Source organism: Pelodiscus sinensis, chromosome 1, assembly GCF_049634645.1.
Source record: "Pelodiscus sinensis isolate JC-2024 chromosome 1, ASM4963464v1, whole genome shotgun sequence".
Lineage (NCBI taxonomy): Eukaryota > Metazoa > Chordata > Testudines > Trionychidae > Pelodiscus > Pelodiscus sinensis.
In genome coordinates, this window is record NC_134711.1 from 3632043 (window position 1) to 3648937 (window position 16895).

Here is a 16895-nt window from a genome sequence, read left to right on the forward strand (position 1 = left end):
GATAATTAGATTAACAATAAATAATCAAATAATCAAAACAATAAACAATCTAATTATCTTAGATAATGATTATCTTGGGGATAATGAATATTCCGTAGTCCTGTCTTTTGTTTCACCTAAACTTCTGGTTACACTCCTGCTCCTAACGGTGCAGAGCCTATTCAAACGCACGTGGCCAGCCCCTTGCGGCGCGGAAGCGAATCGGGAGAGGAGACGCTGCTCCCAGCCAGGGGCGCTGTCCCTTTAAATGGGAGCCGCTCCCACCCGGAGAGCCAAGGGGGCGTGTCCCGGATGTGGAAGGCCGCGGCTAGGCTGGAAGGGGGCGTGGAACACGGCGTCAAGCCGGGGCAGGCCGAGGGGGGGGCGTGGCTTCCTGGTGAATGGCGGGCCGGCGGGCCAATCGTAGGGTGCGCTGCCGGGTTTGGGGCGGGCCTTCCGGCGGGCGCTCTTTCCCGGCTGCGGCGGCTCTGAGGGAAGCGAGCGGCCCCGAGATGATTAAGAAGTTCGACAAGAAGGACGAGGAGACCGGTACGGGGGGGAGGGGCGCGGCCCGGGCGGGGTCTCCGCCCCTTCCCGCTCCGGGCAGGCCCGCCAGGCAGAGCCCGGCCCGCCTGCCGCCCCCGCTGGGAGGGGCGAGGGGGCCGGACCAGTCGGTTCTGTGGGGGGGAGGGGCGAGGGGGCCGGACCAGTCGGTTCTGTGGGGGGGAGGGGCGAGGGGGCCGGACCAGTCGGTTCTGGGAGGGGGGGGCGAAGGGGCCGGACCAGTCGGTTCTGTGGGGGGGGGGCGAGGGGGCCGGACCAGTCGGTTCTGGGAGGGGGGGGCGAGGGGGCCGGACCAGTCGGTTCTGTGGGGGGGGGCGAGGGGGCCGGACCAGTCGGTTCTGGGAGGGAGGGGCGAGGGGGCCGGACCAGTCGGTTCTGGGAGGGGGGGGCGAGGGGGCCGGACCAGTCGGTTCTGGGAGGGGGGGGCGAAGGGGCCGGACCAGTCGGTTCTGTGGGGGGGGGGGCGAAGGGGCCGGACCAGTGGGTTCTGTGAGGGGGGGGGCGAAGGGGCCGGACCAGTGGGTTCTGTGAGGGGGGGGGCGAGGGGGCCGGACCAGTCGGTTCTGTGAGGGGGGGGGCGAGGGGGCCGGACCAGTGGGTTCTGTGAGGGGGGGGGGGCGAAGGGGCCGGACCAGTCGGTTCTGTGGGGGGGGGGGGGCGAAGGGGCCGGACCAGTCGGTTCTGTGGGGGAGGGGCGAAGGGGCCGGACCAGTCGGTTCTGTGAGGGGGGAGGGGCGAGGGGGCCGGACCAGTCGGTTCTGTGAGGGGGGGGGCGAAGGGGCCGGACCAGTCGGTTCTGGGAGGGGGAGGGGCGAAGGGGCCGGACCAGTCGGTTCTGGGAGGGGGAGGGGCGAAGGGGCCGGACCAGTCGGTTCTGGGAGGGGGAGGGGCGAAGGGGCCGGACCAGTCGGTTCTGGGAGGGGGGGGGCGAAGGGGCCGGACCAGTCGGTTCTGGGAGGGGGGGGGCGAAGGGGCCGGACCAGTCGGTTCTGGGAGGGGGGGGGCGAAGGGGCCGGACCAGTCGGTTCTGTGAGGGGGGGGGGCGAAGGGGCCGGACCAGTCGGTTCTGTGAGGGGGGGGGCCAAGGGGCCGGACCAGTCGGTTCGGGGGGGGGGGCTGGACTACACGTAAGGGCGTGGGGGGGGTGTTTCTACCCAGCCCCCCCCCGCTCTGCACTGTTGTGGGGGGCACAGCCCTGACTGCTCCTGGGGGGCTTGGCTGCGGGGTGACCCTGCCCCTCTGGCTGTGGGCGGGAGCAGTGGGAGCTGGTTCAGTCTGTTTCTGGGCTGCCCGGTGGAGGCAGCTGGGCTTCAGGCCTGGCAGCAGGAGGGAGGCTTCATCCGTGGCCCTGTTCTGCGCCCTTCCTCTGGTGACTGTTGGGGGTGGGAGGCTGGGTAATGTGCCTGCCGTTTTCCATCCAATGTGTGGAATAATTTTACCTGCGCCCGTGCACCATCAGTGGAAACACAGACCTAGCCATGGGCCGCTCTGCCAGCCAGCGGGGAGGCACTGGACTCTCCTGAGCTGCCGCACAAGCCGCTTACAGGGAACACCGGTGCGGGGCTCGATGGACCAATGGTCAGATCTAGCGTGGCCTATGCACGCGCCCACCCCAGCGTGTTGGGCTGGGGGAACAGCACAGTTCAGTTTCTTTCATAATGAATTTAAAAGCACATTCAGTGTTCCAGATAAAGCTATTGTCACATTTTTGGTGTGGTGTCACTTCTGTGGGGCAAGTAGGCAGCTGTGTTGGTCCCGGGATATTATGGAGACAAGAAGGACATGCTCTTTTATTGGAACCACTTCTGTTGGTGAGAGAGACAAGTTTTTGAGCCACATGGAGCTTTTCATCAGGTAAGGTATTCTGAGGCCACATCTTTACTACAGAGAAGATCAACACTGTTGCAATTGATCTTCTGGAGTTTGATTTAATGGGTCTGGTAAAGACCTGCTAAATCAAACTCAGAGGGTCCCCCTGTCAACAGTATTCCTGCTCCTTGTGAGGAATAAGGGAAGCCAATGGGAGCATAGAGTACATCAACTCCATCTACATAATTAATGTAGCTGGAATTGTGTATCTTAATTCAACCTTCCTCATTTAGTGTTGATCTGGCCTCAGTGTGGCATCTGTTTCATCTTGTTTTTGAGCCACAAAAGCTCTTATCTCACCAACTGAAGTGGGTCTAATAAAATTTAATTAAAGTATTATGTTCTCCGCTCATTAGCATGATGGTTTGCTACGCCAATCCTTGAAGGTGTCAACTTCTTTATGGCCTAGTAGACATGTAGATAACTATATGCTAGTGTTCGGGGGCAAAAAAATCTTCTCATGAATGGGAAGCTTTTATGAGTGGCTGCAGGAGTTAAGCAAGGAGTCTTTTCAGAATTTACATTTTATATTTAGCAAATTCTTTGAGACCTTGTAATTCTGAAAATAATCTTCCAACAGGGAACTGTCACCTCTTAATTCTGCAGACACAGCTCCCTTGCTGCTGTTGTTTCTTGGCAAAGTTCAGAGGGACAAAGGAGTAGAACTAATAAGACTAACCAATTTTACTTCTGAGGGATAGCTGTCTTAGTTTGTAACTTTAAAACACTTAAATGGCAGGTGGTCCTGTAGCACCTTAGAGACTAACAAAATATATATAATATCATGAGCTTTCGTGGGCAAAACCCACATCCTCAGCCCTTATGCAGAAGTGAAACTGTCAAAAGTCTTGTCAATTACCTGCTGCTATTGACACCAGGGATATGTGTAGGCTGCAGTAAGACACCTACAGCTGGCCCCTGCCAGTTGAGTCTGGCTTACTGGGCTCTGGCCAAGGGGCTGTGTAGACATATCCTTCAAACAGTTGGGTTTGAAATTGTTGGGTTTTTGTTTGTTTTTTGGTACTATAAACATGCAGCACCTAAAACTAACCTAGATGCTGGTTATATCAGATCCTCACTTGATGCCTTGTTCCGCAAGCTCTCTCACTATGTAGAAGTGTAACAGTTGACATTCTATTTTTTCAGTTCCATGGCTTCTAACCAGTGGTACATAGACCTAAGTGTACAGGGGTAACCCTCCATGATTTGTTTTGTTATTTAGGTAGTGGCTCCAATCCCTTCCAACATTTGGAGAAGAGTGCTGTCCTTCAAGAGGTATGAACAGAAAACCTATTATGTAAGTTCACACATACAGAATGAGAAGTGACTCTCTAGGCGGGAGTACTGCAGAAAGGGATCTAGGGGTCATAGTGGATCACTATGAGTCAACAGTGTGATACTGTTGCAAAAAAAGCAAACATGATTCTGGATGCATTAACAGAAGTGTTGCGAGCAAGACACAAGAAGTCATTCTTCCTCTCTACTCTGCGCTGGTTAGGCCTCGGTTGGAGTATTGTTTCCAGTTCTGGGGACCACATTTCAAGAAAGATGTGGAGAAATTGGAGAAGGTCCAGAGAACAACAACAACAATTATTAAAGGTCTCGAAAACATGACCTATGAAGGAAAAGTGAAAGAATTGGGCTTGTTTAGTTTAGAAAAGAGTCGACTGAGAGGGGACATGATAGTGGTTTTCAGGTATCTAAAAGGGTGTCACGAGGAGGAAGAAAAATTGTTCTCCTTAGCCTCTGAGGATAGGACAAGAAGCAATGGGCTTAAATTGCAGCAAGAGAGGATTAGGTTGGGCTTTAGGAAAAACTTCCTGCCTGTCAGGGTGGTTCAACACTGGAATAAATTGCCCAGGGAGGTTGTGGAATCTCCATCACTGGAAATATTTAAGAGCAGCTTAGACAGACATCTATCAGGGATGATCTAGATGGTGCTTGGTCCTGCTGTGAGGGCAGAGGACTGGACCCAATGACCTCTCTAGGTCTCTTCCAGTTCTAGTGTTCTGCGATTCTGTGATTTTTAAGTTGCTGTAGCATTGGGCTAAATGCTGTAGTGACCTAAGAAACAGGTTTGGAATGTCTGGACTTCATGAAGCTCGTGGTTAAAATTATTGTATGGTCAACTAATCTTTCCAGGGTAGATAAAATAAATGAGTGCACATGCAGCTTACTGTGTGGAGCTCTTTCAGCGCAGGCCCAGGAAGACAAAGGACTTGCTTAATCTGCATGGCTATTAAAGATCCAGTGGCCCATACTGAAGAGGCTGATTTTTGGTGTCCCTGTTATGCAGCATGCTTTTCAGTAGTTCTTTGCCAGGCTATATCTGTGCACCCTCGAAGTGGCTAGCAGAATGTCGGAGCAGTTATAGGTTTATGGTCTGTGAAACGTTTGGATGCGAAGAGCTATAAATGTGAAAACACACTAGTTAATATCACTGTCAGGTTCTCTTACCCTAACACAATGCTGCAGTGTTTGGGTGCAGATGCTGGGAAGGAAACATTTAAAATCTAACTAAACTGACACATGCACATACGCAACCCAAGGACATCCAATATTAATAGAAATGTCCAAACTTTACCACTGACTGGCTATGTGATTAGGACACAGAAACCCGAGACCTAGTCCCTGGTTCAAATAATTTCACAGCCATCAGGTTAAAACTGAATGCATTTTTCAGCTAAGTGTTTTATGGTAAGCAATATTTCTGCTGTCTCTGCAGGCTCGTATTTTTAATGAGACCCCCATAAATCCACGAAGATGTCTGCATATACTCACCAAGATCCTTTACTTACTGAACCAGGTACGTGAATCCTCCTGATCCAAACACACATGCTTAGGATTATTGTACTTTAAGGATAGCAAAATAACTTTTATTCTTTGCCGTCAGCCTAGCGGGCAGCTTGAAATTGAACAGAAAGTCAGCAGAAGTTGAATCTCTTATGTAATGCTAGACTTATTTTTGATTTTCAGCTTGCCTTGGTGGAGATGAGATGTAGCTGACAGAAGGTTTTAAGACTTTTTATGAAAGACTTCTGGAGCTGCATTCCATTTATGCCCTGTTTACATGACACTGTGTTAGCCAGAACCAGCCTCTTCCATCTGTAGAATTACCTATGTTTTGTAAACAAGAGTATGAATGATAAAGTGGTTGGGTAATTACCATCACATGGTTCTTTCTTTGCCTGTGTAGAGAACAGGAATCATGTTTGGCTTGGATATCTAAGGCTATGTCTGTATCCCAAAATAACTATCCTGTGTCTTCATAGCAAGCCTGTTATTTCAAAATATAATGGGCTCGCTATTCCGACATCCCTGTAAACTTCATTCCACAGGGAGTAAAGGATGTTTCAGAATAGCATGTTATTTCAAAATTTGGTGCTGTGTAGACAGTGCCAAATTACGAAATAAGCTATTTCAAAAAAAGATATGCAGTTAGCGTAGCTTAAATTGCATATCTTATTTTGAACTACGGTGCAGTGTAGACGTAGCCTAAAAGTCTGAGTGCAAGAAATATGGCCTAAGTGAGTCAATATTTAATAATGAGGTTTGACCACTGGGGATTACACGGCCCAATGTGTTCTGGTGTATCTCAATTAGCATAGGTTTAGAGTTGGGGAAATACTGAGAGACTCTTTCATGACACAAACTTAAACTGAAACCTAGAACCCTAGTGACTGAAAAGGTATCAGAGGGAGCACGGATTACTTAACAAACACTGTTCCTGCCACTTTGTTGAAATAAACATAAAATATAATTATGTTGTGTTACGCTCTAAGAAATTCCAGGGGATAAAGGGAGTGTTTCTAAGATGTGGAAAAGATATTTTTAAAAGAGAAAGATTCAGAGACAGAGGATGGAGTCCGAAGAACTAAGTGGGTATAGATGAGAGAGAGAGAGAGAAAAATAGAAAAGTACTGGAGGTTTAAGTTTGATTGGTCTCTAACATCTATGGCTTGCATGTTATCCTTAGGGTGAACATTTTGGTACTACAGAAGCCACAGAAGCATTCTTTGCAATGACCAGATTATTTCAGTCTAATGATGTAAGTCTCTGTGTTAATAGAAAAACGTTTTGCATGCTGTTGGCTGCATTCTAAAGTGTGATCTTTGTGAGCCCTCTGATATTAGCAGAAATTGTGGGGAGTTCATATACCTCAGTTCAATTGGAAAGTACAATATGGCCCTTCGTTTCTTGCTTGTCAAAATTAAGACCGTGTTGTTTACAGTCTAGCGCTCCAGCATTCCTTAGAAGGGATTTGTGCTCATAGGTAAACCTGCTAAAAACAAAAGGTTCAGAAGATCCTCAAAGCTTTGGGTTAAAATTTTAGCTAAGATGTATGTAGATATTTAATATCTGACACTTTTTTGAGTTCTTACTGCTGTCCATTCCAATGTAGGTGTGTGCACTGCTCCACCAAGACCTATGGAGGGATCCTTGGAGAGGGTCTCGGAGGTGAAGTCTTGCATCTCACAAAAGAGCTTCTACTGACCTGGTGGCCACACCTGCGATGGGACCCCTGGGCTCAGCTGCACAGCTGGGTAAAGTCTGTGCAGCTGAGCTCAGGGGTCCCATCATTGGTGTGGCCACCAGGTCAGTAGCAGTTTCCTGTGCAGTGGTCTTTCTGCAACCCCTTGATGTTCCCAAAATGACCGAAGCCCCTTTCCAGGAGGTGCTGTTCAGTGGCTTGGGAGCCCAGGCCACCTCTCAGGAACATGATCCAGGCTCCAGTACCAAGGTCAGCGCAGTGTATCAGGAAACTGCGCCGTAGGAGCCAGACATTGCTGAATGCAAAGAGCAAGGCCCAGTTCTGGTCCAAGCATCCTACTCCTCTTTGTCCGATGAGGCGGTCATGGGAACTGATGTGTTTTATAACCCTCCTGAGGGGGCATAACCTCAAGAGTTTCTAGGAAGAGTAGCTCCAAAACTGGGGATCCAGGTGGAGGAAATTCAAAAATCCTCCCAATTTCTTGTGGATATTGGCAGCAATGGGCCCCGCAAGAATGGCACTGCCCTTGAATGATGTCATTGTGGATCCCATCAAGATGCTGTGGCAGGCAGACCCTGGCATCCCTGTACCTGATGGCAAAAAGGAGACTCAAACGTTTTTCCGGGACAAACTATTCCTTCTCGGTCTCGAATTCTGCTTCTTCCTCAGCCATAGACTAGGAACTGTAATAGCTTTCTTCTTGCCTTGGATGGATCTCACATGTTCCACGCATTTCCACCCATTCCTCTCACCTCCTGATAGCCCCAGCCTGGCCACGGCAGCACTGTGCTCATGAATCTGTCAGTGGAAACACCCGTTTAGCTACCTCAGGGTACGTCTACACAACAAGCCATTATTTCGAAATAATGTCAAGATGGAGGACTTCCCTTACTCCGACTCGTATAACCCTCATTTCATGAGGAGTAAGGGAAGTCGAAGAGTGTTCTACCTTCGACTTCCTGCTGTTTAGACAGTGCCAAAAACAGAGTTAAACTATTTCAACTTCAGCCTCGCAATTGATGTAGCTGAAGTTGCGTAGCTTAATTCAACTTTTGCCCTGCGGTGTAGACGTACCCTTGGGTTCCAGACCTGATATCCCAGAACTCCAGCCCCCTACATCACCCAAAACTCAAGTACCTTCACCTCACAGCCTGGCTGACCCTCACAGAGCTAGTATGCTCTGGACCAGTTCAAGAAGTCCTTTTATGGAGTAGAAAGCCATCCACTAGAGGTACATACCTGGCAAAGCGGCAAAGATTCTCCAGCTGGTCATTGCAGAAAGATGTCTTGACCACATAGTCATCAGTACCATTAGTTCTGAATTAATTGCTGCACCTGAAGCAGCAGGGATGTTGGTGTCCTCGATTAGTGTCCACCTAGCTGCTATTTTGGTGTTTCACCGAACCGTGAATCAGTTCATCTTTGTAATTGTTGTTTTCTCGAAGAACTGGCCAGGCTAGACTCCCAGGTATGACCAATTCCACCTTGGGATTTTAACCTGGTGCTGTCATGGGTAATGGTTCCCCCACTTGAGCCTTTGGCAACCTGTTCTCATTTGTACTTGTTCTGGAACTTGACTGTCCTGGTGGCCATTGCTTCAGCTAGAAGGGTTTTCGATATTAGGGCCCTCATCCAAGACCCTCCCCATGTGGTCCAGCTTTGTCCTATCAAGTTTCACGAAAATTCTGGGCTGGGATAAAAAAATATACAGAATAACTATTTATTAATCACACTGTTATTAACAAGGTTCTAGACTAGTGTACCTCACCAGTGTGGACAAACATATACTAGTCAAATTATTCTATGGATTTGGGCAGTAACATGACACACGGTGGGACCCTGTTAGCAGAAGTGTGCAGCCTATAAGTTTCTAATCTCTGCAGAGGTAGCTTTCTAGGAAAGTTGCTAGAGTGGTTAGTGACATTTTAAGGCTTATGTAATGGTGGAAGGTCGAGGAGATGTGTCTATAGTGATTAGATTTAAATATTGCTTTTAAGTAAGCAACTCTTAATGCTTTTGTGATAAACTCCCACAGCAAACCTTAAGAAGAATGTGCTACCTTACAATCAAAGAGATGGCAAACATTTCTGAGGATGTCATCATTGTCACCAGCAGGTATTAGAGGCATCCAACTACAGGTTTCTAAACAAATAATTAAATGTTACTGTATTGTTACTGCAGCTGCTGCATTTTTCACAAGATCGGCTCCCTGATCTATGTAAAGTAGGCAGCAAGGGAAATTAAACATGCTCTGTGAAATTGGGTAGATTATCAGATCTGCAAAGTGAGCCATTAACTTCCCTTTAAGCTGTGGTCGTAGATAGAAAAATAAATAAAGCCACCAAATGATTTCTTGCTAAGCATATCTTCTCCCTGTCATAGCTGTTAAATGTGTGTGTACCTTTCTGTTCACCCTGCAGAGACAATGCAGTGCTGTTCTGGGAAACTGGTCTGGGTTATATCAATAGAACTGTCAGATTCTGGCCACAGATCTTTGTTACTGTCACTAATGTAAGAGCCGGGTCCCAGATAAAACTGGTAGCTTTGGCACTAACAAACTAGGCATTAAGTTTGTTATTTTTAGTGTCAAAATACTTGGCACCAGAGGAAACAGGAATATAATAAGACAGCCAATTTTGTCCAAAGATATCAAGCCCTAGGCATATGGTAATGGAATCTTTTTATTTAGGTTCTGTATTATGGTTTTGTGTACTTGTACTTTATAGCACCAAATGTTAATAAGTTCCAAATGACTCACAGGTGCTTTCTAGCTAATAATGGATCTTGGCAGTTGCATGGTAATAACTTGAACAATGGCTTATAAAAATTACAGCCTATGTTTTTTTACAAGACATATGATACCATCATATAAATAGCAATGATATTAATAGTTGGCTTTAATTATTCTAGTTTGACCAAAGACATGACTGGGAAGGAAGATGTCTACCGAGGCCCAGCCATTAGAGCACTCTGCAGAATCACTGATGTAAGTACAGAAAACTCCCATGAGCAAGGAAGAAAATCAGTTTGGGAAGATTTGGAGAAGAAAAACATCTCTTTGCAGAATGCCCTCTGGCAATTAAGAGCTGCCTTTCTGGATGGAAGTGTTTTTAACAAATTAGGATATGTCTAGACTATTTGCCTCTGGCGACAGAGGCATGTAGATTAGGCTACCTGGCATAGGGAAACGAAGCCGCGATTTAAATAATCGTGGCTTCATTTAAATTTAAATGGCTGCTGCACTCTGCCAACCAGTTGATGATCAGGTGTTTGTCGGCAGACCGAGGCAGTCTAAACGCGCCGCAGTCGACAAGGAAGCCTTTGTCGACTGGCACAGGTATGCCTCGTGAAACCAGGTTTACCTGCACCGGTCGACAAAAGCTTCTTTTTCAACCGCGGCACGTTTAGACTGCCCTGGTCTGCCGACAAACACCTGATCATCATCTGGTCGGCAGAGTGCGACAGCCATTTAAATTTAAATGAATCCGCGATTATTTAAATCGCGGCTTCATTTCCCTATGCTGGGTAGCCTAATCTACATGCCTCTGTCACCAGACTTAGACTTAGATCTAATTTTGCCCCACTAAAAGATGTGCCAAAACTACTCTAACTCCACAGCAAAGCATCTTGGCTAGCAGAGTGAATATGGGATTAAGAGGCAAGAATTTTGGAGTTTTAATTCTAGCTCCAACACTGTTTTGCTCTATTGCTTTGGTCAAGCCACTTAACTTCTAGGGAGCAAGTGTACACTGCTGACTACCTCATAGAGGTGCATGTTGCAAGGATTGACTGTAATGTCATTAAATCAGTCTGAAGGTGCCATTGTCAAGGTGCATATTCTGTACCCTTATATAAATATATGCAAATATTATGCATATTTTTTGTGTCTCTCTAGAATTACATTAATTCATGTGTTGGTCACATCCTGCTTCCAGAAGCGAACATCACAGGTTGCTTTTCTTTTCCTTTCATAGGGTACAATGTTGCAGGCTATTGAGAGGTACATGAAGCAGGCCATTGTGGATAAAGTCCCCAGTGTATCCAGTTCCGCTCTGGTGTCTTCCTTAGTAAGTGCAGAAATACTACTATGTAAATCTAGTTTTATAATAGGGGAAGGGTTGTTGATCCTATGTGCCCTGCCTACGTCTTAGCTATTGTTCCTTCTTCTCCAGTCCTGTCTTCTACCTTGGGCTTTCTGCCTTTGACTTCCCATGGCCCAAACAACTTCCCTCTCCTCAAACTTCCTTCCTTAGCACTAACTACTTCTCCTTGGCCTAGAGTGCAGTCTACTTCCCCTTGGCCTAGAGTCCTATTCCATATCTTAATAGTTATTTTGGTTTCACATAGAGCATTAGGCCCTCTGGGTAGGGACCTGGTCTCCCTGCATATTTTCAAGTGCCGTGCCCACCCGTGCTTCTGTGTAAATAAGAAATGTTTATCAATTCTGTTACTGTTTAAGTATCAGCAACCGTGCTTGGTACTGTACAAGCACTGATGGTCTCTGCCCTCATGACTACAGTCCGAGGCACAGAGAGAGGACAAGATGCCCGGGGAGCCCAGCAGGAAGGAATTTGATTCATATTTTTATTTTAATCTCACTTTCTCCTCCTTTTAAGCAGTGCTGGGTGGATGAAAGTGCTTGGCATGGATTAGGGTTTTGTAAGTGCAGGGAGAAAATGAGTGTGAGTGCCTGACTCATATTTTGTATTTAACACATTTACTATGGAATTCCTAAGGGCTACCCAAACCCAGCGCCCCATTGTGTGAGGTACTGTACCAATACGGAGTGGGAAATGATCCCTGCCCCAAAGAGCATACAGTCTAAATAGACAGGATAGATGTGGTGAGAAGGAAGGGGTAGAACACACCAGCAGAGTGAACAATGGGATGGCAGCAAATGTCATAAGAATTGCCATACAGAGTCCGGCCAAAGGTCCATCTAGCCCAATATCCTGTTTTCCAACAGTGCCCAATGCCAGGTGCCCCACATGGAATGAACAGAACAGGTAATCATCAAATGATCCATCCCCTATCATCCATTTCCAGACTGGCAAATTGAGGCTATGGACATCATTCCTATCCATCCTGGCTAACAGCCATTGATGGACCCTGTCCTACCTGAATTTATCTAGCTCTTTTTTGTACCCTATAATAGTCTTGGACTTCACAACATCCTCTGGCAAGGAGTTCCACAGGTTGGCTGTGCGTCGTGTGAAGAAGTACTTCCTTTTGCTTGTTTTAAACCTGCTACCTAGCTCTTGTATTATGTTAATTTCACCATTTTTTCTGTAGGTAATTTTTCTTAGGAGGCATTCAAGTAAATGGAAAGAAAGCAGAAGGGAAGGTGGATCAGGGGACAGAGAAAAAGATAGGAGGGGGCAGATATTAAGTGAAGTTGAGGTGAAGACACTGAGGTAGGGAGAAGATTGGCACAAACAGCCAGTTAGCATGGGGCAAAGAAAGGCCACTCAAAACTGTAGAGTTCTTTGAATGTGCAGAGGTCCAAAGGTCCCTGCTTTGGCTGCTTCTGTCAGCTAGAGTTTCTGGTTGGTTCCTCTCGGCAACTCATCTGGGTAGGAGGGGAAGCATCTCTGGGTATTATTGCCCCAGGGTGCGTCTAGACTACCTGGCTCCGTCAACGGAGCCATGTAAAGTAGTTTACTCAACATAGTCAGTTTAAATAATCCCCGCTTCATTAAAATAAAAATGGCCACCATGCTGTGCTGACAATCAGCTGATCCAGCACAGCACGGAAGTCTAGATGTGGCGCAGTCGACAAGGGAAGCCTTTGTTGACCGCTCCAGTATGCCTCGTGAAATGAGGTTAACCGGAGCGGTGGACAAAGGCATTCCCTGTCGACCGATCTGCGTCTCCACTGCTGTGTTGTGCCAACAATCAGCTGAGCTGGCACAATGCGGCAGCCATTTTTATTTTAATGAAGCGGGGGATATTTAAATCCCCACTTCATTGACTATGTTGGGTAGTCTAATTTACATGCCTTTGTTGGCAGAGGCATGTAGTCTAGACATACCCCCAGAATGTGGCAGGTCTCACTGTACATTTCTGTGTGCTGGGGAGAAGCAGTGGCCCTGTGTGGCTCCCATTGTACTCCTCTCAGCCCAGTGCAGCAGTCCCTGCAGTGGAAGGAAGGCAGTAGGAGGAGGATATTTGGGGCTGTAAGGCTGGCATAATCAGTAGAGCAAAGGGGGTAAGGATGAGTATGGTGCACAGGATAGGTGGGAATAGAGCTGTGCAGAGCCTTGAAAATTAGAACAAAAAATTGCATTTGCAGCCAGTATTAATGCTTTTTATGGGGCTAAAGGGGTAGGGTGATAGATACTTTTACTGCTTTCTCCTTTCTTATTCCAACATTAATAAAACCCCCTAATTCAAAGTTGCTTTCATGTACAAGTGTCAACCTTTACCAGAATTCAAAATACAAACAGGGGAACCTGTCTCCGTCTCAGTGGCTTGGAGCAGAGTCCTAAATAGACAAATCATGGTTTATGCTAGAAATTGTTCTTTAAAACTTACCAATACATTATTTTTAATAAAAAGCTGCTAGTAAAAGCCAACGTGGTTGGTTAATTTGTAATGTTCTTTGTTTCTTCCCCAGCACATGAAGAAGATAAGTTATGATGTGGTCAAACGGTGGATCAATGAAGCCCAAGAAGCAGCTTCCAGTGACAACATCATGGTGCAGGTATGTTTTGGAGCATAAGGCTGGGTGCGTCCTGAAGTGCTATAAACATGCTATATCATACTTTTGGTTTTCTTGTAATTTTTTAAATAAGTCCATGGAGTCTGTCTTTCAGAGCTTAACTTCACTATAGAGTAATGCTAAAATAACAAGAAGCAAAACATGAGTATACAAAAACTATATGCAGTTTCTCCGTACTTCCTATGTTAGCTTTTTAATTATGTGTGCAGTTTTCTACATCCCGCTACCTGTTCCCCACTAATTTTTCTCTGGTGCCCCTAGGATGTTATTTTACTGAATTAATGACTCGTCCAGATAAGAATTTTGTTTTGAATTTGAGACATCCTGAGGGGTTGAGCCCAACAGCGCAAATCAAAAAATCCCTAAGTCTCTTCTTTTTTGACAGTGAAAATTTCCTGTGCTACTGGAAAGATCCTTTTGTCTAGGCCAGTGGTGTGCAACCCATGGGTTATGACCCCCATGGGGGTCACAGATGTCTTCCCATGGGGTTGTGGCGCTTAGATCCGGCCAGAGGCTGGGCCCAGCCATTGGCACCTGCATGGCGCTTAAATCCGGCCGGCCAGTGGCTGGGCCCAGCAGTTGGTGGTCCCTGTGACATGACACCTATATCTGGCCAGCTGGGAGCTTGGCCTGGTAATTGGGGGCCCCTCGGCGCGGGGTTGCAGATCAAAGAAGGTTGGTCTAGCCTTTCGGAGAGAAAGGTTTGTATAGAAACCGTTTTTAAATGGCTATCAGAGAGTTAAGAAATGTAAAAATAATCTTTGAAGGTTTAAGGCATAATTGAGCAGACAACAGTTGACATTTAGATCTTTGCCCAAACACATAAACATACAACTTTGAAATTGTGGCTTTCCAGATACTGCTATTTAGTAAGCCTTGATATAAATTAATCCGCTGTGGGAAAGAAGCTTGGGCAGTAACTAGCAGGTAAAATAAAACAATTCTACTTTAGGAGCACGCTCTAAAATGGGGATAATACTTTGCTGCCATAAGGGTGTTTGCAGGATTATTTGGTGGTTGTAAAGCAGTCGGGAGCCCTTCCAGTGGAAGGTGCCCTGGAAATGCACATGTTATTTCTATGCTGCCTAGTTTTGTAAGTTGGTACATTTGATGTTCCAGTGGCAAGCCCTATCAGGGTAGTGGACAGGTTGGTTTTATAGCTCTTTTCCCCTCTAATACCTGGTTCCAACATTCTTATCCTTAAGGATCATATGGGAACAGCTGAAACTATAGTTCTAATCGTTTGAGTGACTTGTTTTCATATCACGATAACAAGGTACTCTTAGGAAATAACTGGTCTGGTTACTTCTGGCACTCAGAATATGTGATGTCAAATCCTTCCTAAGGGAACATGCATTTAGATGTTAAGTTTTCTTAGGGACTCTCCTTATCTATATACCGTATTTTCCCTCTGATTTTGTAGTACCATGCATTGGGGCTGCTTTACCACCTCAGGAAGAACGATCGTCTTGCAGTTTCCAAGATGCTGAATAAATTTACCAAATCTGGACTAAAATCTCAGTTTGCGTATTGCATGCTGATCCGAATTGCCAGCCGGCTCCTGAAAGAGTCGGAAGAGGGGTAAGCAGGTGTGTGTGTGTGTGTGTGTGTGTGTGTGTGTGTGTGTGTGTGTATATATATATATATATATATATATATATATATATAAATAAAAATAACATAGAACTGTATCATTTGGCTCTAAGAAGAAAATCATCCATCTAAAAATATGGTGATGTGTAAACAGTAAGAATTGAGAAACAGTTTGGAGTGATCCAAGGGAGCGCAGTTAGTAAAAGGATTCATTAGACTGAATTTCAAAAAAGAGCTTCCTGACCTTGTACTTTTTTGTTGTGGAAGAGTCTCCCACAGAATTGGGGAGACTGCTATTTGGAACACTTAAAACAAGACTAGACAGCAATAAAAAAAAAAAGCAATAATCCGTCTGTCATGGCAGAGCAATGGACTGGTTGATCAGAGGTTTCTTTCCATCTCTGATTTCCCATTCCAATAGAAAAAAGGTTATGCTGTTTAAGACTTTACACACTGAATCTTAAATTCTTTACCAGTGAACACTTGTGGCTAACTGGCTGTGTGATGTACATTTAGAAGAGAAACACGAGTATATTTATTGTAATCTTTAACAAGTCAGAAGAGATACATGGGTATCTGCAAATATTCAGCAATTAACAGACTAGCTAATAGAACCATAATTTTAGTGTGCTATTGGGCATCCAGGGATTTTAGTCTCCTATTACTAGTCGGGAAACATGTCATAGTCCTAAATTACGAAGCTATGTTCTAACAGAGTCAATACTGTAATTTATTATTTCATCTTAAAAAATAAATCTGGTTACATATTTGTCCCTAAATGAGAGATCCATGTAGCTTCACAGCAGAGCTTGTGTATGCATAGTTCATCCTATTCCTATGAAATAAATAATGCCGCTGTTTGAAATTGCATCTAATCTGTTTCATTGGCAGGCACGAAAGCCCGCTGTTTGATTTCATTGAGAGCTGTCTGCGAAATAAACATGAGATGGTTATTTACGAAGCTGCCTCTGCAATCATTCATCTTCCAAACTGCACACCGAGGGAGCTGGCACCTGCTGTTTCAGGTCAGTCAAGGAGTGTACCCTTTGTAACCTCTGCTGCTGGAATGGTCAGGAAATACCTTAGTGCTGCAAGATTTGTTGGCTAAGATATTTTGAAGGGGAAGGAGATCAGTGTATGTTTCCTTTGTCACGCTGTAGGACTAAGGATAGGCACGGTGGCAGAACACACAACCATGAAATTGAAGTGTAAGCTCTGCTATACCATAAATTACGGTATTGGCTTCTACTAAGCATATATTTTCTCACATTCAGGCAGTCCCCGGGTTACGTACAAGATAGGGACTGTAGGTTTGTTCTTAAGTTGAATTTGTATGTAAGTTGGAACTGGCGTCCAGATTCAGCCGCTGCTGAAACTGACCAGCGGCTGACTCCAGGAAGCCCGAGGCAGAGTTGCTCTGCCCTGGGCTTCCTGGAATCAGCCACTGATCAGTTTCAACAGCGGCTGAATCTGGACGCCTGGGACAGAGCAGCTGGGGCACTGCCGGGTAAGTCCCCGCAGCGCTGCACCTCAGCCCTGTGGGGACCAACCTGGCAGCACCCCAGCTGCTCTACCCCAGGTGTCCCCAAGTCAGCCGCTGCTGAAACTGATCAGCGGCTGATTCCAGGAAGCCTGGGGCAGAGCAACTCTGCTTCGGGCTTCCTGGAGTCAGCCGCT

The 16895-nt window shown here is 46.3% G+C and overlaps 1 protein-coding gene across 1 annotated transcript in view; it reads left to right on the plus strand.

The window, feature by feature from the left end:
* The first annotated feature begins 391 nt into the window (after positions 1-391).
* Positions 392-16895, plus strand: part of COPG2 (coat protein complex I subunit gamma 2) — a 38739-nt gene continuing 22235 nt past the window's right edge. The window contains exons 1-10 of the mRNA XM_075925202.1: positions 392-528; positions 3635-3687; positions 5138-5218; positions 6389-6460; positions 8940-9019; positions 9815-9890; positions 10879-10971; positions 13521-13607; positions 15049-15206; positions 16110-16243. Coding sequence (XP_075781317.1) covers positions 492-528; positions 3635-3687; positions 5138-5218; positions 6389-6460; positions 8940-9019; positions 9815-9890; positions 10879-10971; positions 13521-13607; positions 15049-15206; positions 16110-16243 — 871 coding nt within the window. The 5' untranslated portion in view covers positions 392-491. The remainder of the gene's footprint in view (positions 529-3634; positions 3688-5137; positions 5219-6388; positions 6461-8939; positions 9020-9814; positions 9891-10878; positions 10972-13520; positions 13608-15048; positions 15207-16109; positions 16244-16895) is intronic.